At 44.1% G+C, this 25,889-nt stretch overlaps 1 protein-coding gene across 10 annotated transcripts in view; it reads left to right on the forward strand.

Moving 5' to 3' along the window:
• The first annotated feature begins 20,530 nt into the window (after nt 1–20,530).
• NHERF2 (NHERF family PDZ scaffold protein 2) overlaps nt 20,531–25,889 on the forward strand; it is a 72,209-nt gene continuing 66,850 nt past the window's right edge. For 9 of the 10 annotated variants that reach the window (XM_077274440.1, XM_077274445.1, XM_077274446.1 and 6 more), the window contains exon 1: nt 20,531–20,899. In XM_077274440.1, the coding sequence (XP_077130555.1) occupies nt 20,690–20,899 (210 nt within the window). In that variant the 5' untranslated portion in view covers nt 20,531–20,689. Of the gene's footprint in view, nt 20,900–24,316; nt 24,410–25,889 lie in introns of those variants that run through there. The other variant, XM_077274450.1, reaches the window with a different exon arrangement.

The raw sequence follows: 25,889 nt of genomic DNA on the forward strand, positions 1-25,889 counted from the left end.
TGTGTTTCACAGCAAAAGCAACGATGCCAGCAATGTTTTACAATGGTAACCAGGGTAAATATCGGGTTACTAAGCGCAGAGCCGCGCTTAGTAACCCGATGTTTACCCTGGTTACCATTGTAAATGTAAAAAAAAAATAACACTACATACTTACATTCCGGTGCCTGTCACGTCCCCCGGCGTCCGCTTCCCTGCGCTCCTCCTGCATCCTATGTCAGCGCCGGCCGGCCGTAAAGCAGGGCACAGCGGTGACGTCACTGCTCTGTGATTACACAGGATGCAGGAGGAGTGCAGGGAAGTGGACGCCGGGGGACGTGACAGGCACCGGAATGTAAGTATGTGGTTTTTTTTTTTACATTTACAATAGTAACCAGTGTAAACATCGGGTTACTAAGCGCGGCCCTGCGCTTAGTAACCCGATGTTTACCCTGGTTACCCGGGGACTTCGGCATCGTTGGTCGCTGGAGAGCTGTCTGTGTGACAGCTCTCCAGCGACCACACAGCGACGCTGCAGCGATCGGCATCGTTGTCTATATCGCTGCAGCGTCGCTTAATGTGACGGTACCTTTAGGCTGCTATTTGGCCATGAATTGCCATGGCAAACATCCGGACCACATAATCAAGATCTCAGGGTGCCGATGGGGTTAAAGAGGAAGCCGCACACTCTGTTAATCATCTAGATTCCATAGTCACTATTGACAGCAGCATTTAAGGGATTAAACAACCATAGCCAGTGCCAACACTGATCATGGCTGATGCAGCAAGTTGTCAGGATTGTCACCCGTCGGGGGATGCTAGACTCTTATATCCAAGGTCAGTAAAAAAGACACGTTGGTGGTCACTAAGGGGTTAAGGAAAGATTAACCAAATGCCTCTGATTTGGTGGAAAATGCCAACCATATAGTATGTATGGGGTCGTCACGACTCTCCTCTAACAGATGATGCTCATTTACCAATAATGGGATATGTAGGCTCTACCGCAAAAACATCCAGGTGTGGCCCGAAAACATCCACTTTTTTTAAAAAAGGTATTACTATTCTGTCCCTTTTGTGGCTCTTGTTGTGGGACTGTCTTAGTGTAAGAGGGTGGTGCTGTTATGGACAGTAAGGAACACGCTGTCACTTTAAGAGACTGCACCCCCTTGTCTGGTGTGATGTAAGGTTCTGCTTCTCCCCTGCAAGAGACTGTGTGAATGAACTGGACTGTGCAGAGGGTGGGGGTGAAGCCTGAACAGCGTGTGTGAGCTGAGGCTGCTGCAGAGAGAACTTTGTGCTGTTTGCTGCAAGAGAGGAGATCTGGGGGTGTATAGCTGCAAGAGAGGACCCCCAGCCTGTAACAGAGTGGACTTGTGAAATTTGACAGACTTTTCCGGGTGCAGCAAGAGTGGCTGTCCTGTGTTAGTTTGAGGAGCCACGAAGATACCGATAAAGGGATTTACAGTTTCCAGGAGAACCTCCAGGACCCCGAGGAAAGGAGAAGACCATGTTTCATGGAGCTGGCAGAAAGCAGTGCGCACCACCGTACTAGACTGTTGGGGGGCCCCCCGGGACTGGATCTGAGTCCCCAACATCACCGTGAGTTTGTTCCTGTTTTGTGCACATGTTAGGGCCTAATGTAGGCTTCAATAGTCAGTACATGGGAGCCGTGAGGCCTGCTTAGTAAAGGCCAGGGAGGTTATACGTAGAGTAGCATCATTACTTGTTTATTGTTTGCATTTACTTGTGTGACATATATTGAGTCTGTAACAGTTGGAGCACCGTGCTATTTTACGGACAAGCTAAAGAATATAACTCTTGTAAATTATCTTTTGCCATTGCATACCCTTGTTTGCATCTTCCTCATCCACTTCATTCCTTGCCTTCCAATAAATCTACCCTTTGTTGTTTGCACCTCATCTTGTGTACGGTAGTCTTCCTGCACCGTGGTGGTCCCCCGGCCATCGCTTCATTAGCAAAACTGGTAATGGATGATGTCGGAAGAGATAAAGGATCAGACATGTTAAATTTCAACATGACCAATCCTGTATTCTCACAAGGGCTTTACTCACCCTCCTCAGGTCCAGTACTGAGCCTCTTCCGCTGCTCCCAAAGTCACTGATTTCACGCCAGCGGCGCAGAGAGTTCAGCGGCTTTGCACAAGGTATAGGCACTAGCCGCTAAGAGCCACTGAGCTCACTGATTGGCTGCAGTGCTGTCGACGGGACATCAGCGCTCAAAACAATATTTGACAACAGACGTTTTTATTAGCCACGCCCCCAATGCACTCCCAGGTTAATTTGCATGCAAGTTTAAATCTTGAATTCCCAGTGCTGACACATCAGGTTACTACAAAGCAGCGATCATTTTTCTTGTTATGCAATATTATCCTGACATGTTTCCGTTAACATCCAAAATGTAGCAGAATATTGAACATCTGCACCATTTCCATCCCCAATGGCAAGTTTTGCAATCTTGATGTTGTGACCCAGAGTTGCAGTGAGTACAGAGCAGCAGCAGGTGGCGCTGTGCAGCAGCTTTTTGCAGAAGTTCAGGACTAAGGAGGAGGGAAAGTTTCCCCCATTACCAAATACCAGGATTTAAGGGGCTATTAAATCAGTTGGTTGATGTCATCTCTGCTATGTGATATTAGACATAGTTTATTTATATTATCTCTGCTACTGCTTGCATTTACTACTCCCCATACCATCTGATTTACAATATGCTGATTTACAATATTGCAATATCGCTTTCGTCTTTTTTTTTCATATCCAGATGTTTCTGTAAAGCCCTGGAGAAGGCGATGCAGCTGGAGGTGCAGAGGTTAAACATCTGCAATGGAGAGCAGTCAGACTAGACAAGCCAGAGCCATTTAATAAGGTGGCTGGAGGTACGATTGTCACAAAGTATTCTGGCTCCATATCATTCATCCTTGTGAGTCACGTATGTAAATCTACACATGGCTACCTTTCTCCCCGCTGGTTGTTTCCCTATGCAGTATGATTGCATCAGCAATTGTGCAAGTAATAGGGCTGCAGGCCAGAAGGAGTGAATGACCATACAGCCCACTGCATCTGCACACAATACCCAGTAAGGTGTTTTATTCCACTATAGGGACAACTAAAATAATGTCAATTAAATTAGACCTCTTTAAAAGGAACACTCTTCCCAGACTGCGCCTTTAAAGCTTGGGAGAACCCCTCTGAATCTCAGAAGCATAACATTATCATTGGTGGGCCGTGCGTGATCCGGACTCCGTCTACTGCCATCATCACCGCTTGTGTTTTAGATTAGATTCCGTGTTACAAAGTATTGGAGCTCGATGGAAACCAAAGCAGATGCCAAACAATGAGGAAAGATTGCGCAAAAGTCAGCTGATCCTGACACAGGTGATAGAAAACATACGTCTTCCTAATTTATGGCATTTGTTTGTCAGCAGAAATAGGGCAAATTCATTCAATTATCCAGGGTCCCAATAATATACTATAATCCTGGGTACCAGTAATATACTATCATCCTGGGTACCAGTAATATACTATCATCCTGGGTACCAGTAATATACTATCATCCCGGGTACCAGTAATATACTATCATCCCGGGTACCAGTAATATACTATCATCCTGGGTACCAGTAGTATACTATCATCCCGGGTACCAGTAATATACTATCATCCTGGGTACCAGTAATATACTATCATCCTGGGTACCAGTAATATACTATCATCCTGGTACCAGTAATATACTATCATCCCGGGTACCAGTAATATACTATAATCCTGGGTACCAGTAATATACTATCATCCTGGGTACCAGTAATATACTATCATCCTGGTACCAGTAATATACTATCATCCCGGGTACCAGTAATATACTATCATCCTGGGTACCAGTAATATACTATCATCCTGGTACCAGTAATATACTATAATCCTGGGTACCAGTAATATACTATCATCCCGGGTACCAGTAATATACTATCATCCCGGGTACCAGTAATATACTATCATCCTGGGTACCAGTAATATACTATCATCCCGGGTACCAGTAATATACTATCATCCCGGGTACCAGTAATATACTATAATCCCGGGTACCAGTAATATACTATCATCCCGGGTACCAGTAATATACTATCATCCTGGTACCAGTAATATACTATAATCCTGGGTACCAGTAATATACTATCATCCCGGGTACCAGTAATATACTATCATCCTGGGTACCAGTAGTATACTATCATCCCGGGTACCAGTAATATACTATAATCCTGGGTACCAGTAATATACTATCATCCCGGGTACCAGTAATATACTATCATCTCGGGTACCAGTAATATACTATCATCCCGAGTACCAGTAATATACTATCATCCTGGGTACCAGTAATATACTATCATCCTGGGTACCAGTAGTATACTATCATCCCGGGTACCAGTAATATACTATCATCCTGGGTACCAGTAATATACTATCATCCTGGGTACCAGTAGTATACTATCATCCTGGTACCAGTAATATACTATCATCCCGAGTACCAGTAATATACTATCATCCCGGGTACCAGTAATATACTATCATCCCGGGTACCAGTAATATACTATCATCCCGGGTACCAGTAATATACTATCATCCCGGGTACCAGTAATATACTATCATCCCGAGTACCAGTAGTATACTATCATCCCGGGTACCAGTAATATACTATAATCCTGGGTACCAGTAATATACTATCATCCCGGGTACCAGTAATATACTATCATCCTGGTACCAGTAATATACTATCATCCCGAGTACCAGTAATATACTATCATCCCGGGTACCAGTAATATACTATCATCCCGGGTACCAGTAATATACTATCATCCCGGGTACCAGTAATATACTATAATCCTGGGTACCAGTAATATACTATCATCCTGGTACCAGTAATATACTATCATCCCGGGTACCAGTAATATACTATAATCCTGGGTACCAGTAATATACTATCATCCCGGGTACCAGTAATATACTATCATCCTGGGTACCAGTAATATACTATCATCCCGGGTACCAGTAATATACTATAATCCTGGGTACCAGTAATATACTATCATCCTGGGTACCTGTAATATACTATCATCCTGGGTACCAGTAGTATACTATCATCCTGGGTACCAGTAATATACTATCATCCCGGGTACCAGTAATATACTATCATCCTGGGTACCAGTAGTATACTATCATCCCGGGTACCAATAATATACTATCATCCCGGGTACCAATAATATACTATCATCCCGGGTACCAGTAATATACTATTATCCTGGGTACCAGTAATATACTATCATCCCGGGTACCAGTAATATACTATCATCCCGGGTACCAATAATATACTATCATCCCGGGTACCAGTAGTATACTATCATCCTGGGTACCAGTAATATACTATCATCCCGGGTACCAGTAATATACTATCATCCTGGGTACCAGTAGTATACTATCATCCCGGGTACCAATAATATACTATCATCCCGGGTACCAATAATATACTATCATCCCGGGTACCAGTAATATACTATTATCCTGGGTACCAGTAATATACTATCATCCCGGGTACCAATAATATACTATCATCCCGGGTACCAATAATATACTATCATCCCGGGTACCAGTAATATACTATCATCCTGGGTACCAGTAATATACTATTATCCTGGGTACCAGTAATATACTATCATCCTGGGTACCAGTAATATACTATCATCCTGGGTACCAGTAATATACTATCATCCTGGGTACCAGTAGTATACTATCATCCCGGGTACCAGTAATATACTATCATCCTGGGTACCAGTAATATACTATCATCCTGGGTACCAGTAGTATACTATCATCCCGGGTACCAGTAATATACTATCATCTCGGGTACCAGTAATATACTATCATCCCGGGTACCAGTAATATACTATCATCCCGGGTACCAGTAATATACTATCATCCCGGGTACCAGTAATATACTATAATCCTGGGTACCAGTAATATACTATAATCCTGGGTACCAGTAATATACTATCATCCCGGGTACCAGTAATATACTATAATCCTGGGTACCAGTAATATACTATCATCCCGGGTACCAGTAATATACTATAATCCTGGGTACCAGTAGTATACTATCATCCCGGGTACCAGTAATATACTATCATCCTGGGTACCAGTAATATACTATCATCCCGGGTACCAGTAATATACTATCATCCTGGGTACCAGTAGTATACTATCATCCTGGGTACCTGTAATATACTATCATCCTGGGTACCAGTAATATACTATCATCCTGGGTACCAGTAATATACTATCATCCCGGGTACCAGTAATATACTATCATCCTGGGTACCAGTAATATACTATCATCCCGAGTACCAGTAATATACTATCATCCTGGGTACCAGTAATATACTATCATCCCGAGTACCAGTAATATACTATCATCCTGGGTACCAGTAATATACTATCATCCTGGGTACCTGTAATATACTATCATCCTGGGTACCAGTAATATACTATCATCCCGGGTACCAGTAATATACTATCATCCTGGGTACCTGTAATATACTATCATCCTGGGTACCAGTAATATACTATCATCCCGGGTACCAGTAATATACTATCATCCTGGGTACCAGTAATATACTATCATACACAACCCGTCCCACCTATCCTCAAGTGAGAGACAAAGAAGCGATCCCATAAATAAAATCAATATTTATTGATATAGATTAAAAGAATTCACAAAAAAGTTTAAAAAAAGCAAAATAACCGTAGGGGACACCATAACACCAGGCAATACATAAGTACAAATGGTTAGCTACTCCAAGACAGCACTTCAATTTATCAATAAATGCCTAGTGACATCATACAGCAAAAGAAGGGGGTGGCCGACTAGTACAACTCATTCCTTGCACTTATGTGCTTTAAATTACAGCCTAAGTTAACTTTAGCAAAATAGCTTAATGTATGAACAAATCCTCATCCAGGAATATCTAGAGAATGTCTAAAGACCACCTTTATAAAGCCGCCTAGGAAAACTATACACATCCATTCATAACTATATCAAGTTAATTCAGCATGTTACCTCGTGATAATGGCGTCCCCTCACCCCGACGCGCGTTTCGCCTCCTGCTTCTTCCGGGGGCGTCAAGTAATATACTATCATCCTGGGTACCAGAAATAGATAAATATATATCTACTATATAATTGTCTAAGGGTCACTTCCGTCTGTCTGTCCTTTTGTCTGTCTGTCACGGATATTCACTGGTCGCGGCCTCTGTCTGTCATGGAAATCCAAGTCGCTGATTGGCCCACAACCATTGCCACGACCAATCAGCGACGCGTACAGTCCGGAAGAAAATGGACGCTCCTTACTCCCCGCACTCAGTGCCCGGCGCCCGCATGCACCCCTCCGGTCACCGCTCACACAGGGTTAATGCCGGCGGTGTTAATGCCGGCAGTAACGGACCGCGTTATGCCACGGGTAACGCTCTCCGTTACCGCCGCTATTAACCCTGTGTGACCAAGTTTTTACTATTGAGGCAGCCTATGCAGCGTCAATAGTAAAAACATCTAATGTTAAAAATAATAAAAAAAATAAAAAATCATTAGATACTCACCTTCCGCCGCCTTTCCTGCTCCTTGCGATGCTCCAGCTGGTCCATGCAAGCGGCACGTTCCGGTGGCAAGGATGGTCTGGGAGAAGGACCTGCCATGACGTCATGGTCATGTGACCGCGACACGGTCATGTGACCGCGACGTCATCACAGGTCCTGCGCGAAAAGGACCTGCCATGACGTCACGGTCACGTGACCGCGACGTCATCATACCCTGGGACCGGAAGCAGCCGCCTGCACCCCACACAGGCGACAGAACTACAACGCACCTGCGGAAGGTGAGTATATGTTTATTTTTTATTTTTTTGACCTGTGACATACGTGACTGGGCAATATACTACGTAGCTGGGCAATATACTACGTGACTGCCCAGTATACTGCGTGGCTGGGCAATATACTACGTGGCTCTGTGCTGTATACTACGTCACTGGGCAATATACTACGTGGCTCTGTGCTGTATACTACGTCACTGGGCATATACTATGTCGCTGGGCAATATACTACATCACTGGGCAATATACTACGTCGCTGGGCAATATACTACATCACTGGGCAATATACTACGTCGCTGGGCAATATACTACGTGGCTGGGCAATATACTACGTCACTGGGCAATATACTACGTGGCTGGGCAATATACTACGTGGCTGGGCAATATACTACGTCACTGGGCAATATACTACGTGGCTGGGCAATATACTACGTGGACATGCATATTCTAGAATACCCGATGCGTTAGAATCGGGCCACCATCTAGTGTATATGTATATGTGTATATATATATATATATATATATATATATATATATATATATATATATATATAATGTATACTGTATATATAGCAATGTGTATAATTTTATTTTTAAAATTTCATGTTGAATTTCAGCAGAAAATAACTAGATGGCCAACATAACATCCCCCGGAAGAAGGCAATCACTGCCGAAACGTACGTAGGGCGCCAGGCGCCACAGCATATTGAATTGGTAAAAACCTTACTATTGTTTTCTTGCACATTCCTTCACTATATGTTTATCTTTGCTTTTATCTTTTGAATATAACAATGTAATAGTTAAAGACTACCCTGACTTACTCCTAAGTATTGCAAAACTCTTTTGGCAAAAATCTGGCAAACACGTGAATGAGATCATTTACAGGTTACGTGCTCCACATCTGGCTAATGTCACCACGACCTCCAAGGGTCATAAGTAAAATACTTTGAATTTTCTATTTTTTTATATAGTAACATAGTAACATAGTAACATAGTTAGTAAGGCCGAAAAAAGACATTTGTCCATCCAGTTCAGCCTATATTCCTATATTCCATCATAATAAATCCCCAGATCTACATCCTTCTACAGAACCTAATAATTGTATGATACAATATTGTTCTGCTCCAGGAAGACATCCAGGCCTCTCTTGAACCCCTCGACTGAGTTCGCCATCACCACCTCCTCAGGCAAGCAATTCCAGATTCTCACTGCCCTAACAGTAAAGAATCCTCTTCTATGTTGGTGGAAAAACCTTCTCTCCTCCAGACGCAAAGAATGCCCCCTTGTGCCCGTCACCTTCCTTGGTATAAACAGATCCTCAGCGAGATATTTGTATTGTCCCCTTATATACTTATACATGGTTATTAGATCGCCCCTCAGTCGTCTTTTTTCTAGACTAAATAATCCTAATTTCGCTACTCTATCTGGGTATTGTAGTTCTCCCATCCCCTTTATTAACTTTGTTGCCCTCCTTTGTACTCTCTCTAGTTCCATTATATCCTTCCTGAGCACCGGTGCCCAAAACTGGACACAGTACTCCATGTACGGTCTAACTAGGGATTTGTACAGAGGCAGTATAATGCTCTCATCATGTGTATCCAGACCTCTTTTAATGCACCCCATGATCCTGTTTGCCTTGGCAGCTGCTGCCTGGCACTGGCTGCTCCAGGTAAGTTTATCATTAACTAGGATCCCCAAGTCCTTCTCCCTGTCAGATTTACCCAGTGGTTTCCCGTTCAGTGTGTAATGGTGATATTGATTCCTTCTTCCCATGTGTATAACCTTACATTTATCATTGTTAAACCTCATCTGCCACCTTTCAGCCCAAGTTTCCAACTTATCCAGATCCATCTGTAGCAGAATACTATCTTCTCTTGTATTAACTGCTTTACATAGTTTTGTATCATCTGCAAATATCAATATTTTACTGTGTAAACCTTCTACCAGATCATTAATGAATATGTTGAAGAGAACAGGTCCCAATACCGACCCCTGCGGTCCCCACTGGTCACAGCGACCCAGTTAGAGACTATACCATTTATAACCACCCTCTGCTTTCAGATATAGTATCTCAGCTCACTACGTATAAGGATCAGTGGAAATGTCAAAGACCCTGTTATAGGACTAAAGTGTTCGGGTCTATAATATGCAGAAAGAAATCTTATGACTAATAAACATTTCATAGTGCATACTGTGAGGCCTCACAGGAAATGTATGACATTCCAGCTCATTCCGAATGCACTACATCCATTGTACAAGGCTAGAGAACACAAAACATAGAAACATCCACTGCAAGTAGGGCTGAGGACTCATACATGGAGAGAATCAGCATTGGGGGTGATAAAAACAGATGCACTATATAATAGACAATGTAACTCAGGATCAGTAATGTATATACACAGTGACTGCACCATCAGGATAGTGAGTGCAGCTCTGGAGTATAATACCGGATGTAACTCAGGATCAGTAATGTAATGTGTGTACACAGTGACTGCACCACCAGGATAGTGAGTGCAGCTCTGGAGTATAATACAGGATGTAACTCAGGATCAGTACAGGATCAGTAATGTATATACACAGTGACTGCACCAGCAGAATAGTGAGTGCAGCTCTGGGGTATAATACAGGATGTAACTCAGGATCAGTACAGGATCAGTAATGTACAGTATGTACACAGTGACTGCACCAGCAGAATAGTGAGTGCAGCTCTGGAGTATAATACAGGATGTAACTCAGGATCAGTACAGGATCAGTAATGTACAGTATGTACACAGTGACTGCACCAGCAGAATAGTGAGTGCAGCTCTGGAGTATAATACAGGATGTAACTCAGGATCAGTACGGGATCAGTAATGTATGTACACAGTGACTGCACCAGCAGAATAGTGAGTGCAGCGCTGGAGTATAATACAGAATGTAACTCAGGATCAGTAATGTAATGTATGTACACAGTGAGTGACTGCACCAGCAGAATAGTGAGTGCAGCTCTGGAGAATAATACAGGATGTAACTCAGGATCAGTACATGATCAGTAATGTATGTGCACAGTGACTGCACCAGCAGAATAGTGAGTGCAGCTCTGAAGCATAATTTGCTAAGGATGTAACAGAATGTTACAGGATGTAACTCAGGATCAGTAATGTAATGTATGTACACAGTGACTGCACCAGCAGAATAGTGAGCGCAGCTCTGGGGTATAATACAGGATGTAACTCAGGATCAGTAATGTATGTACACAGTGACCGCACCAGCAGAATAGTGAGTGCAGCTCTGGGGTATAATACAGGATGTAACTCAGGATCAGTAATGTATGTACACAGTGACTGCACCAGCAGAATAGTGAGTCCAGCACTGGAGTACAATACAGAATGTAACTCAGGATCAGTAATGTAATGTATGTACACAGTGAGTGACTGCACCAGCAGAATAGTGAGTGCAGCTCTGGAGAATAATACAGGATGTAACTCAGGATCAGTACATGATCAGTAATGTATGTGCACAGTGACTGCACCAGCAGAATAGTGAGTGCAGCTCTGGAGAATAATACAGGATGTAACTCAGGATCAGTACATGATCAGTAATGTATGTGCACAGTGACTGCACCAGCAGAATAGTGAGTGCAGCTCTGGGGTATAATACAGAGTGTTACTCAGGATCAGTAATGTGTGTACACAGTGACTGCACCAGCAGAATAGTGAGTGCAGCTCTGGGGTATAATACAGGATGTAACTCAGGATCAGTAATGTAATGTATGTACACAGTGACTGCACCAGCAGAATACTGAGTGCAGCTCTGGAGTATAATACAGGAGGTAAATCAGGATGAGTACAGGATAAGTAATGTAATGTACTTACAACAAAAAAAGATCATATTTGCATATAAACTGTTATATAGTGGATATGCTCCCCCTTTTTCAATAACCAGTGAATAGAAAGTTCGTTAGGTCAGGTCTGGTGTTTAAGTCTACATCCATAACAAACATTACCCGGTTTTTACTATTTTTGTAATAGCTGTTTATGGGTAAATTGTGTCTAATTAATGAAAGCATACGTGTGTCTATTTAGAGGACCTGTTGAATAGTGAGTGGCGGTATGTAAACATACGGTTACAGTCCCGACCTTTGTTCACCACGGTGACCTCCATTTGTTAGCAAATACCATTTAAAGACTATATATACATCCTTATCATTCCTCTGCAAAATGAACACAGACAAAAAGTAAAAGAGGCTTCACTGGTATTAGTTCTTATTCCCTGAAGAAAGTGGAGATTAATCACTATTTCCTTCCTAAATTTCTCTTGGGAGGATCATAATGAAAACGTTTTCAATCTCCTGCTTATTCGGTTTGGAACCTTCATTCTGGTGGTCTGTGGGGGTCCCAGTGATCAAACATTTAACTCCTATCCTGTGGACACATGATAAATGCGGAATGTGGAAATAACCCTCTAACCCTTTGACAACGTAATGTAAAGCAGAAATGCACACACAGGCTCAGGAGATGAGCCCGCCCCATACAGCGCAAGTGCCAACCGTGGTGCGGAGATGGCACCTGAGTGTAACTGTTGTAGTCAGCGCTAACTCCAACCACATTTTAACTTCCCAAATCATAACAAGGGCATTTATTAGGATAGAAACTGGGACCGTCAATTCCGACGCCCATCAGTACTCCCTCAAATTGAGATCACGGACTTGGCTGTACTCACCATCCCCATGTCCACCAGTGAGTCTCAGCCGCTACATGGGCTTGGCTGTACTCACCATCCTCACGTCCACCAGTGAGTCTCAGACACTACATGGGCTTGGCTGTACTCACCATCCTCGCGTCCACCAGTGAGTCTCAGCCGCTACATGGGCTTGGCTATACTCACCATCCCCACGTCCACCAGTGAGTCTCAGACTCTACATGGGCTTGGCTGTACTCACCATCCCCATGTCCACCAGTGAGTCTCGGCCACTACATGGGCTTGGCTGTACTCACCATCCCCATGTCCACCAGTGAGTCTCAGCTGCTACATGGGATTGGCTGTACTCACTATCCCCACATCCACCAGTGAGTCTCAGCCGCTACATGGGCTTGGCTGTACTCACCATCCCCACGTCCACCAGTGAGTCTCAGACTCTACATGGGCTTGGCTGTACTCACCATCCCCATGTCCACCAGTGAGTCTCGGCCACTACATGGGCTTGGCTGTACTCACCATCCCCGCGTCCACCAGTGAGTCTCAGCCGCTACATGGGCTTGGCTGTACTCACTATCCCCACGTCCACCAGTGAGTCTCAGCCGCTACATGGGCTTGGCTGTACTCACCAACCCCGCGTCCACCAGTGAGTCTCAGCCACTGCATGGGCTTGGCTGTACTCACCATCCCCGGGTCCACCAGTGAGTCTCAGCCTCTACATCAGGTGTCTGGCATTAGCTGCAGCGCTGACGATATGTCGACAGTGTACCCTCATCAGTGGACCCAAGGACGGTGAGTATAGTGAAGTTTATTTTTCACAGCAGAGTATAACCAATAAAGATAACTGAAAAGGGACAACCCTTTAAATCACCCCCACAAAAAGAGATCAGAAAGTTGTACGAACCCCAAATTTCTATCAATCGTAAAAAAAAATATATGGCTCTCAGAATATGGTGACTGACACCAAATTTTCCTTTTCCTAGTTTTATTTTTTTTAATTAGTAAAACCAAAAATCTATGTACATGTGATATGGCTATAACTGTACTGACCCGTAGAATAAAGTTACCACGTTATTCTTACCCCACTGTGAATGTTGTAGAAACAAAACCCAAAAGAAAATGGCAGAATTTCTTATTTCTTTTGTCACACTTGAAGTGTTTCCAGTTTATTCAGTATATATGTCCTACAGTACATTATTCGGTAAAATGAATGGTGTCATACAAAATTAAAACTGAAAAATTAAGGCCTCCGCCGCTATGTGTTGGAAAAAATAAAATAGTCATGCCAAGCGAGAAGGTAAAAAACAAAGGCGATAAGCGAAAAATGGTCATGTCTCCAAGGGATTAACTTGTTTTCACTGGGCAACCCCTTTATCACCTACCCATAGCCGCATTGATTAAGAATGGAGTGCAGATCAAGAATGCACTGCATTCCATTTTAATGGGTATAAAAGTGTAATTTTGGTGATCGGTGGTCGGACCCCCAGCGATCAACAAGTTGTCATGTTGGATGATAACGTATTTTCACTGAACAATCCCTTTAAGGATTAAAGATTCAGAGACACACAAAGTTGAAAGTTATTGCATATAACTTTTTGATTGGTCCCAAGAACGATGCTCTAAAATGCCCAGTGGGGATGGAGCGGTGGCCTGGCACTGATTTTACATGGGTCATCTAGAAAAAGCTGATCACTGTACTCGACTATCTATGGTAGTCCCATTGAGAATGAAGGGAGCATTTGCCACTGCTTCATTTAGAGGTGGTTTTACTGTGCCCCGATCTGGGGATTACTGGGGGTCCTGGACTCCTGGCCTGTAAATGGGTGACAGTTTCCAATGTTGGGAACAACCCGTTATTGTTAGGTTACACGTTCATGGGTCCTGTCGGGGCTTGCCTCCAGAGCCCCCTTCTAGCCGACGAGGCCATAGACTATAATGGTGCCGGCAGAGTGAACGTGCGTTCTGCTGTGCATAATTTTTGGGTGTATACGCCTACAGGAGGCGGACACCGAGACGTAAACTATTATGTCTGGGTGTCTGCCTCCAGTAGGCGTATACACCCGAATATGATGCTCGGCAGAACGCACGTTCGCTCTGCCGGCACCATTATAGTCTATGGCCCTGATGGTGCATACACCCGTTTTGTGGGGGCTTCGGACTGACGGGACTCACTAACCTAACTAGACGCAATGTGAGAGCACCCGTAATATTATTACATTCCTCTGTACTTTACAGTGTTTACGCCATGAAACATAAATGACTGTATGCAAAGACTTGGGGAAATTTTGCAGCGCAGTCAGATTCCATGACGGCAGTTTATTAAAGAGCAGCGCTGAGTCAGTGAAGATTGCTGTAAACTCCTTAAGACACCAATTAAAGAGGGTTTATTTTGGAGATTGAGAAAGGAGGCATCCCTCCCTCGCTGCCTCTCCTCCCTGGTGATGTGGAGCAGCAATCCTGTCCTGATCACAGGAACCTTGTTGGCCTGAAGGCCATGACTGTAGGACAAGTCTGTACAGCGCCTGGTATTATAACGCTCCTCACATATTATTCCAGGTGGGGACGGACTGCGCTGACGTGACACTTCTGTGAACCTGCCGTCTGTTCGCCGGCCCGAGGGGACAGAAATGTCCTCACAGCTGTTCTATATTGTATATAGACAATAAGCAACAAGTGCGCCGTCCTCCATAATGCGGAATACGCTGCATTCCTTCAATACAAAACAGCTGGCATCGTCCCCTGGTTCCCGTCACACGTGGCGCCTATATCACGTTGTGCCTGTTGTGGCATTTTGTCACTTCTGTGGTGCCCACATTTATTTCACTCGTGTTTGTAATTTTTCTTTTTACCTCACGTCTATATTATTTCTTAGGCCATTAGGCCTCAATCATCAAAACAGTCTTGGTTGCTTATGGCAACCAATCAGAGCGCAGCTTACCTTTTCTGAACTGCTGTGGGAAAATTAAAGCTGAGCTATGATTGGTTGCTATGGGTAACAGAGACAATTTTTCTTTTTAGACAGTTTTCATCAATCTGGCATGTCTTGGTTCCATGTACCGATAACATTGGAAACTCTAGTGCAAATTCTGCCCTGTTTATCAAAATGGTGAAAGAAATAAGGCATAACTTCATATTATAAATGGGGTATGTTTGTCTGGGGTCTTGATAAGGACTCCAGGTTTATGGTGGCCTTTGGGCAACCGAGTCCCAATTGACTTCTCTTCACTTTTAATTTTTCCTCTTCGCCCTTCCAGAATTATAAATTCTTAATCTTTTGATTAATAGAGTTGCATCATCTTTTTATTTTTTCATCTACGAGCTACACCTTATACCATTTTGGGGTCCATGCAACTTACTCATCTCGTTTCATTCCATTTTTGGGGAAGCTGAAGCGACCATAAAACTGCAATTCTGCCATTTTTTTATTTTTTGTTATTTTAGCATTTACGATATGTAAAAAATACTATATTTTATTATTTTGGACAGTTATGCATGCAGTGATACCTAATGCATTATATATATATATATATATATATATATATATATATATATATACACTCACCGGCCACTTTATTAGGTACACCATGCTAGTAACGGGTTGGACCCCCTTTTGCCTTCAGAACTGCCTCAATTCTTCGTGGCATAGATTCAACAAGGTGCTGGAAGCATTCCTCAGAGATTTTGGTCCATATTGACATGATGGCATCACACAGTTGCCGCAGATTTGTCGTCTGCACATCCCAAAGATGCTCCATACAAGGCAGGATGGATCCATGCTTTCATGTTGTTTACGCCAAATTCTGACCCTACCATCTGAATGTCGCAGCAGAAATCGAGACTCATCAGACCAAGCAACGTTTTTCCAATCTTCTACTGTCCAATTTCGATGAGCTTGTACAAATTGTAGCCTCAGTTTCCTGTTCTTAGCTGAAAGGAGTGGTACCCGGTGTGGTCTTCTGCTGCTGTAGCCCATCTGCCTCAAAGTTCGACGCACTGTGTGTTCAGAGATGCTCTTAGGCCTACCTTGGTTGTAACGGGTGGCGATTTGAGTCACTGTTGCCTTTCTATCAGCTCGAACCAGTCTGCCCATTCTCCTCTGACCTCTGGCATCAACAAGGCATTTCCGCCCACAGAACTGCCGCTCACTGGATTTTTTTTCTTTTTCGGACCATTCTCTGTAAACCCTAGAGATGGTTGTGCGTGAAAATCCCAGTAGATCAGCAGTTTCTGAAATACTCAGACCAGCCCTTCTGGCACCAACAACCATGCCACGTTCAAAGGCACTCAAATCACCTTTCTTCCCCATACTGATGCTCGGTTTGAACTGCAGGAGATTGTCTTGACCATGTCTACATGCCTAAATGCACTGAGTTGCCGCCATGTGATTGGCTGATTAGAAATTAAGTGTTAACAAGAAGTTGGACAGGTGTACCTAATAAAGTGGCCGGTGAGTGTATATATATATATATATATATATATATATATATATATATATATAAATAATTTTTATTTCCCAAGTTCTTAGCGCATAAATTGTCACACATGAATTGGCCAATTGGTCCTACTCTACCCATCAGAGGGAGGTCACCTTGCCGTGGTTGATGGGCATACATTAATTGGCCAATTAATGCGCTAAGTACTTTCATTTCATCTATTACTGTAAGTTTTATGAAAGCAACAATTTTTTTGAAAAAATTTGTGAAAAAATATTTTTCAGAAGTATAATCTGTATTGAATATTTGTCTATGTTTTAACATGGCCTAGGTTCATGCACATGTGCTGCTGTGTTCTTTTTTATCTATCTCTATCTATCTATCTATATATATAAAATTATATATTTTTATATATACATTTATTTAAAAAAAAATCATATATATATATATATATATTATATAATATATATATTTATTAATTTATTTTACATATATTTCTTTACATTTTTTAGTGGTCCTATTAGGGGAACTTGAATCTGCAGTAACTTGATCGCTTGTACGTAACAGGCGACTGTTCTCTCTCCATCTGGGAAAATCTGTCCTATTATGCTATCAGTCACTGATCGGGGTTTGATCAGAGGATGATCATAGAGAGATCCGATTTTCTCGAAGGTTTAGAAACAAATAAAAAGTTTCTCCACCTTCTCCATTGTGTCAGTCCTTGAAAATTGGACCGCACTCAGATAAAATCCAAGTGCAGTCCAATGTTTCCCACGCACTCATTGACTCGCATGGCTGAGTGTGATCTGAATATTGGATGAAACTTGGACATACAGTGATTTTTTTTTCCCCCGACCGTATCGGTCCAAGGAGGAAATATGACATGTGCACCACAGCCACACAGACACAAACATTTGTCCTAGTGCCATCCAATGTTTTGTCGGATGGTTCTATGTGCCAAAGCCCTAACATTGAAGTGTGTGGTAAAACTATATCTGTGGCTGGGTTTCATAGGTGTACAAACATGGAAGACGTGGGGGCCTTCATCTGGACCCCTGGCTGCCATGACAATGCTATTGGCACCCCACAGTCATGTTGCACTCTGCAGTGCTGAAAGCATGTCAATATGAGATATATATATAGCAAAACTGCTTCTGGATACTATTGTATATGGAGATGGCTGCTCCTAGCATGTTCCTGTTCACACTAGCTTGGAAGTGCCAGTCAGTCTTTTGTCATCATGTTGGGGGATGATATATAGAAATATGTACATTGATACAGTTTCATCTTTTTTAATATTTTGTAATGTAATTATATTAGCGCCCTAACCCTATCCTTACAATCTAGCTCTATTCCTAGCCTTACTCTAGCCCTATCTGTAGACTCTATCCCTAGCCTTGGAATCTAGACCTATCCTTAGACTCTAGTCCTATTCCTAGCCTTAGACACTATCCCTATTCCTAGAATATATCCCTATCCCTGGCCTTAGACTCTATCCTATCACTAGACTCTATCCCTATCTGTAGACTCTATACCTATCTGTAGACTCTATCCCTGGCCTTAGACTCTATCCCTAGATTCTATCCCTAACTGTAGACTCTATCCCTATCTGTAGACTCTATCCCTATCCCTGGCCTTAGACTCTATCCCTATCTCTAGACTCTATCCCTATCTGTAGACTCTATCCCTATTTCTAGACTCTATCCCTAGACTCTATCCCTTTCTCTAGACTCTATCCCTATCCCTAGACTCTAGCCCTATCTGTAGACTCTATCCCTATCCCTAGACTCTATCCCTTTCTCTAGACTCTATCCCTATCTGTAGACTCTATCCCTATCCCTAGACTCTATCCCTATCCCTAGACCCTATCCCTAGACTCTAGCCCTATTTGTAGACTCTATCCCTAGCCTTGAAATCTAGACCTATCCCTAGACTCTATCCCTATCTGTAGACTCTATCCCTATCTCTAGACCCTATCTCTAGACTCTATCCCTATCTGTAGACTCTATCCCTATCCCTAGCCTTAGAATTTAGACCTATCACTATCATTAGAATCTATTCCTAGACTTTTATTATTTTGTAGCCAGACTACACAAGATTTGTTGTGGTCTGTAACCATGGAGACACATGTGATGGCATGGAAGCTGCATACACAAAGTGGTAGCAAGTTTTAAAAACTATTCCCAAAGTTGCTTCAGTCGGTATTTTAGATGACATAATAATCCCTCCCATAAAACTGCACGTTCGGATCGGCCGAGAGTTCTCCAGCAGTTTGATCTGTGCGATCTTTCCGTCTATGGCTGCAGGAGACCCCCGCTGCTCCCCGGCCTCTCCGCTGCTCCCCGGCGTCTCCGCTGCTCCCCGGCCTCCCCGCTGCTCTCCGGCCTCTCCGCTGCTCCCCGGCCTCTCCGCTGCTCCCCGGCGTCTCCGCTGCTCCCCGGCCTCTCCGCTGCTCCCCGGCCTCTCCGCTGCTCCCCGGCGTCTCCGCTGCTCCCCGGCCTCCCCGCTGCTCTCCGGCCTCTCCGCTGCTCCCCGGCCTCTCCGCTGCTCCCCGGCCTCTCCGCTGCTCCCCGGCCTCTCCGCTGCTCCCCGGCGTCTCCGCTGCTCCCCGGCCTCTCCGCTGCTCCCCGGCCTCTCCGCTTCTCCCCGGCGTCTCCGCTGCTCCCCGGCCTCCCCGCTGCTCTCCGGCCTCTCCGCTGCTCCCCGGCCTCTCCGCTGCTCCCCGGCGTCTCCGCTGCTCCCCGGCCTCTCCGCTGCTCCCCGGCCTCTCCGCTGCTCCCCGGCGTCTCCGCTGCTCCCCGGCCTCCCCGCTGCTCTCCGGCCTCTCCGCTGCTCCCCGGCCTCTCCGCTGCTCCCCGGCCTCTCCGCTGCTCCCCGGCCTCTCCGCTGCTCCCCGGCGTCTCCGCTGCTCCCCGGCGTCTCCGCTGCTCCCCGGCGTCTCGGCTGCTCTCCGGCCTCTCCGCTGCTCCCCGGCCTCTCCGCTGCTCCCCGGCCTCTCCGCTGCTCCCCGGCGTCTCCGCTGCTCCCCGGCCTCCCCGCTGCTCTCCGGCCTCTCCGCTGCTCCCCGGCCTCTCCGCTGCTCCCCGGCCTCTCCGCTGCTCCCCGGCCTCTCCGCTGCTCCCCGGCGTCTCCGCTGCTCCCCGGCGTCTCCTCTGCTCCCCGGCCTCTCCGCTTCTCCCCGGCGTCTCCGCTGCTCCCCGGCCTCCCCGCTGCTCTCCGGCCTCTCCGCTGCTCCCCGGCCTCCCCGCTGCTTTCCGGCGTCTCCGCTGCTCCCCGGCCTCTCCGCTGCTCCCCGGCCTCCCCGCTGCTCTCCGGCCTCTCCGCTGCTCCCCGGCGTCTCCGCTGCTCCCCGGCCTCTCCGCTGCTCCCCGGCCTCTCCGCTGCTCCGCGGCGTCTCCGCTGCTCCCCGGCGTCTCCGCTTCTCCCCGGCGTCTCGGCTGCTCCCCGCAGTGTGACCCTCGGTGTGGAAGATTCCAGGTCGCGGCGGGGGAGGAGCCAGAGCAGCATCTTTGTGGCTTTTCCTTGTTTGCAAGTGAAACACAAGCCAGAGGCAGAGACCGGAGAGCGGGAGGAGGAGCGGAGACTGGAGCAGCCAGCGAGAGAGAGAGAGAGCGCCGGGAGCCCCGCACTATGCCCCGCTGACCCCGCCACTGCCCCACCACTGCCCGCTGCTGCCAGTCACCATGGCCCAGGATCGCCTGCAGCCGCGACTGTGCCACATCCACAAGGGCGAGCAGGGGTACGGCTTCCACCTGCACGGAGAGAAGAACAAGACCGGACAGTACATCCGCAAGGTAGAGCCCGGCTCCCCGGCAGAGCTGGCCGGCCTGAGGGCCGGGGACCGGGTGCTGGAAGTGAACGGGGACAACGTGGAGAAGGAGACGCATCACCAGGTACCGGCACCGGCAGACTGACGGCTGGACACGTGATGTCACCCCCTGCTTATACTCTGCCCTGCGTTATATGGATTATAGACCTCTGTACAGTATATATATATTATACTCCCCCTGTACTGTACATTATACATTATATACCTCTGTACATTATATATATGTGGTATATCGCCCTCTGCTTATACACTGCTCTACATTATAGATTATATTATATACCTCTGTACATTATATATATTATATACCCCCTGTACTATACATTATATATTATATACCTCTGTACTGTACATTATATATATATATATATATATATATATATATATATATACCCCTGTACATTATATATATATGTGGTATATCGCCCCCTGCTTATACACTGCTGTACATTATACATTATATACCTCTGTACATTATATATATATATATATTATATACCCCCTGTATTATACATTATACATTATATACCTCTGTACTGTACGTTATATGTATATATATTATATACCTCTGTACTGTACATTATATATATATATAATATACATCTGTACTATACATTATAGATTATATACCACCTGTACATTATAGATTATATACCGCCTGTACATTATAGATTATACATTGCCTGTACATTATATACCCCCTGTACTATACATTATATACCTCTGTATATTGTGTTCCCTCAGTACTATACATTATATACCTCTGTACATTATATACCCCCTGTACTGTACATTATATACCCCCCTGTACTGTACATTATATATCTCTGTACATTATATACCCATTGTACATTATATATCCCCTGTCCTGTACATTATGTATCCCCTGTACATTATATACCCCTGTACTGTACACTATATATCTCTGTACATTATATAGCCCCTATACATTATATACCCCCTGTACTATACATTATATACCTCTATACATTATATACCCCCTGTACATTATATATTATATACCTCTGTACATTATATACCCCCTATACATTATAAATCCTCTGTGCATTATATACTCCCTGTACATTATATACCCCCTGTACATTATACATTATATACCCCCTGTACATTATATAGTATATACCTCTGTACATTATATACCTCTGTACATTATATATTATGTACCCTGTACATTATATACTCATGTACATTATATACCCCTGTACATTATATACCCCTAAACATTATATACCCTTGTACGTTATATACCCCCTGTCCATTATATACTCCTCTACATTGTATACTCCCTGTACATTATATACCCCTGTACATTATATACTCCTCTACATTGAATACCCCCTGTACATTATATACCCCCTGTACATTATATACCCCTTGTACTTTATATACCCCTATAGATTATATACCCCCTGTACATTATATACCCCTGTCCATTATATACTCCTCTATATTGTATACCCCCTGTACATTATATAGTCCCTGTACATTATATACCCCCTGTACATTATATACCCCTGTACATTATATACCCCTAAACATTATATACCCTTGTACATTATATACTCCTCTACATTGTATACCCCCTGTACATTATATACTCCTCTACATTATATACCTCCTGTACATTATATACCCCTATACATTATTTACCCCTTGTACTTTATATACCCCTATACATTATATACTCCCTGTACATTATATACTCCTCTACATTATATACTTCCTGTACATTATATACTCCTCTACATTATATACCTCCTGTACATTATATACTCCTCTACATTATATACCTCCTGTACATTATATACCCCTCTACATTATATACCCCTCTACATTATATACCCCTGTACTTTATATACCCCTATACATTATTTACCCCCTGTACATTATATACCCCTGTCCATTATATACTCCTCTACATTGTATACCTCCTGTACATTATATACTCCTGTACATTATATACTCCTGTACACTATATACCCCTGTACTCTATATATTAAAAAAATAAAGGCAGCAATGTGATTTAATAGCCCATTGGGGCTCAGCAACATTTTGTTCAAAATGAGAATCTTTTTTTCAAGCTTCAACGTTTCTCATTTGCTGAACCCCAATGGGCTATTAAATCACATTTTCTAGTTTTTCCCCTGAATGCTGTGCTGCCTTTATATTTTTTTAATTATTTGGAGTATCGATCTATGCCTGGAAGGCCAGACACCTGCATTGTTGTATTATCTATCTGTAGCTCTCTCTTTTTCTCTATATCTTGCTCTCCTCTCTCGCTCGCTTTTTCTCTTTCACTAAATCTCTCTCCTCTTTCTATTTCCCCCTCTCTCTTCTCTTCCGCCTCTCCTTTCTCTTTCTCTTTTCTTTCTATCGCCTCTCTTTATCCCTCTCTCTTTCTCTCTATCTCTAACATCTCTCTTTCCTCTCTTTTTCTCTTCCTCTCTCCTTTATCTCTTTCCTCTCTACTCTTTCTCTCTTTCTCCCTCTATGTCAGAGATAGAGATCTCTGTCTTCTCTCTCCTCTCTCTTCTCTCTCTAGCTCTTTCCTCTCTCTCTCCTCTTTCCTCTTTTTTTCTCTCTCTCTCCTCTCTCTCTCTCTTTCTCTCTATCTCCTCATTATCTCTCTATCTCTCCTCTCTCTCCTCTCTTTATCTCTCACTCCTCTCTCTTTCCTCTCTACTCTTTCTCTCTTTCTCTCTCTATTTCTGTCAGAGATAGAGATCTCTGTCTTCTCTCTCCTCTCTCTTCTCTCTCTAGCTCTTTCCTCTCTCTCTAACTTCTCTTTCCTCTTTTTTTCTCTCTCTCCTCTGTCTCTTTCTCTCTATCTCTCCTCTCCTCTCTTTATCTCTCGCTCCTCTCTCTCCTCTCTCGCTCCTCTCTCCTCTGTCTCGCCTCTCCTTGTCTCCTCTTTCTCCTCTCTTTATCTTTATCCCTATCTCTCTATCTCTCTCCTCTTTTTATCTCTCTCTCCTCACTTTGTCTCTCTCCTCTCTCTTTCCCTATCTCTCTTTCTCTATCTCTCTTTCTCTATCTCTCTCTTTCTCTCTCCTCTTTTTATTTCTCCTCTTTCTCTTTCTATCTCTCCTTTCTTTATCTCTCGCTCTTCTCTCTCTTTCTCTCTCTCCTCTCTTTATCTCTCGCTCCTCTCTCTTTCTCTCTCTCCTCTCTTTATCTCTCGCTCCTCTCTTTCTATCTCTCCTTTCTTTATCTCTCGCTCCTCTCTCTCTCTCCTCTCTTTATCTCTAGCTCCTCTCACTCTTTCTCTCCTCTCTTTATCTCTCGCTCCTCTCTTTCTATCTCTCCTTTCTTTATCTCTCGCTCCTCTCTCTCTCTCCTCTCTTTATCTCTAGCTCCTCTCACTCTTTCTCTCTCTCCTCTCTTTATCTCTATGTTTTTCTCTCTCTTTCCTCTCTCTGTCAGCATCGCGGGTGCTGGCCCGTTCCCAGTAGATGATGCCGCTGGCCGGGCTCCACTTGGCACGGTGCTTAGTGCTAATAAGGCTGTTGGTCCTGGGATTACGGTCAGGCCACAGGCATGTGAGATGGAAGTGCAGGTATTTATTGAGTGCTGTATGCACCCGGCCGCTGTGGGGTCAGATCCGGGCCTAATTGGACCTACTGTGGTGCAATATAGTAACCTAATTATTGTGAGGGTCTCCTGGCGATAAGATGAACTAGGGAGATCCATTTGATAGTAAATGATCACTGAGTCCGTCAGGAATCTCCAGAACTTTGGAATTTTGTTCTCCGTCCACCCTGACCACAAGGCCAGGAGGAGATGAATGGAGTGTCCGGTCACATGCAGACTTGTTTTCGGCTCCTCCTGGACACGGCCTTGTAACCTAGAGCCAGGGGAGCCCGGGGAGCTGAAGTCCCTGTCTGGCAATTGATGTGACCCGCACCTGTCCGGAGAATAATTGATAACCTGTTTAGGTAGGAATTTATCTTTAGCCCCTTAATGACGCTGCCAATTTTCCTTTTTGTACCTCCATTTTTTTCTCCCCTTTCACCAAGAGCCATATTTTCCTTTTTTTCCTTCCACATTGCCATACGAGGGCATGTCTTTGCAGGATGAGTTGTAACTTTGCATGGCACCATTTATTTTACCAAATAATGTACAGTACTTAAAAAAAACATTAAAAAAAATCCACAGTACCTGACACAATTCATGGACAGATTTGGCACTTGACAGTAATTAAAGGGTTAGTCAACATCTTCTTAAATGGGTATAGCCAGATAGAGCTTGTAAAAACAAGCACTTTTGCAATTTATTGCTTGTTAAAATGTCCTGCCGTTCTTGAGCTATTATCTTTTTTCTTTTGTTTACAGCTCGTTTCCTAGGAGATCGACCACCGCTGCTGTCCACCTTGTAAACACTGCGATAAAGCTTGAGAGGATTACTAGGCAACAGTGGGTTCCTGCTTCAAAACAGCGCTTACAAGCTTAATAGAAAAGAGCCTGCAAGCCCTATACATGTTCTCCTGTCTAGCAGCGGTGGTCGGTCTCCAAGGCAACGAGCTGTAAACAAAAGAAAAGTGTTAATATCTCAAGAACGGATGAAAATTTTAATTAGCAGTAAATTGGAAAAGTGCTTGTGATTACAAGAGCTATCCGATAATACAAAGTTATGAAGATGGGAAATGATCCCTTTAAGTGTACGCCTGATTAAAAAAAAAAAAAAACTCTTGCGCAAAACATTGAATGTGTCTTTATCTCCCTGGCTTCAGTCAGGATCCAAATTAAATGCAGGCTTTGTGGCGAGTCCCGAGATGACACGGATCTCTTGAGAATAGCTCAAGGTACTTGAAAACATCTTGTACGGCCTCGTAAACAGGCGTCAGTATTGATCTCCACATTAGCACCGTCTCACTCCTGAGCTTTAGCTTTACAGGCAGCTGATTGACACGTCAGAGAGTGACGGTGTCCGCTGCTGAGACCCCGCCGGATTTAATCGTAAGCTCTGGGGGCGAGTCTGTCCTGCTACAGTATATCATTAGGTTGCAGGGTTTTTCATTAGATCATGTGTCCCAGAGG

Source organism: Ranitomeya variabilis, chromosome 7 (assembly GCF_051348905.1).
Source record: "Ranitomeya variabilis isolate aRanVar5 chromosome 7, aRanVar5.hap1, whole genome shotgun sequence".
NCBI classification, from domain to species: domain Eukaryota; kingdom Metazoa; phylum Chordata; class Amphibia; order Anura; family Dendrobatidae; genus Ranitomeya; species Ranitomeya variabilis.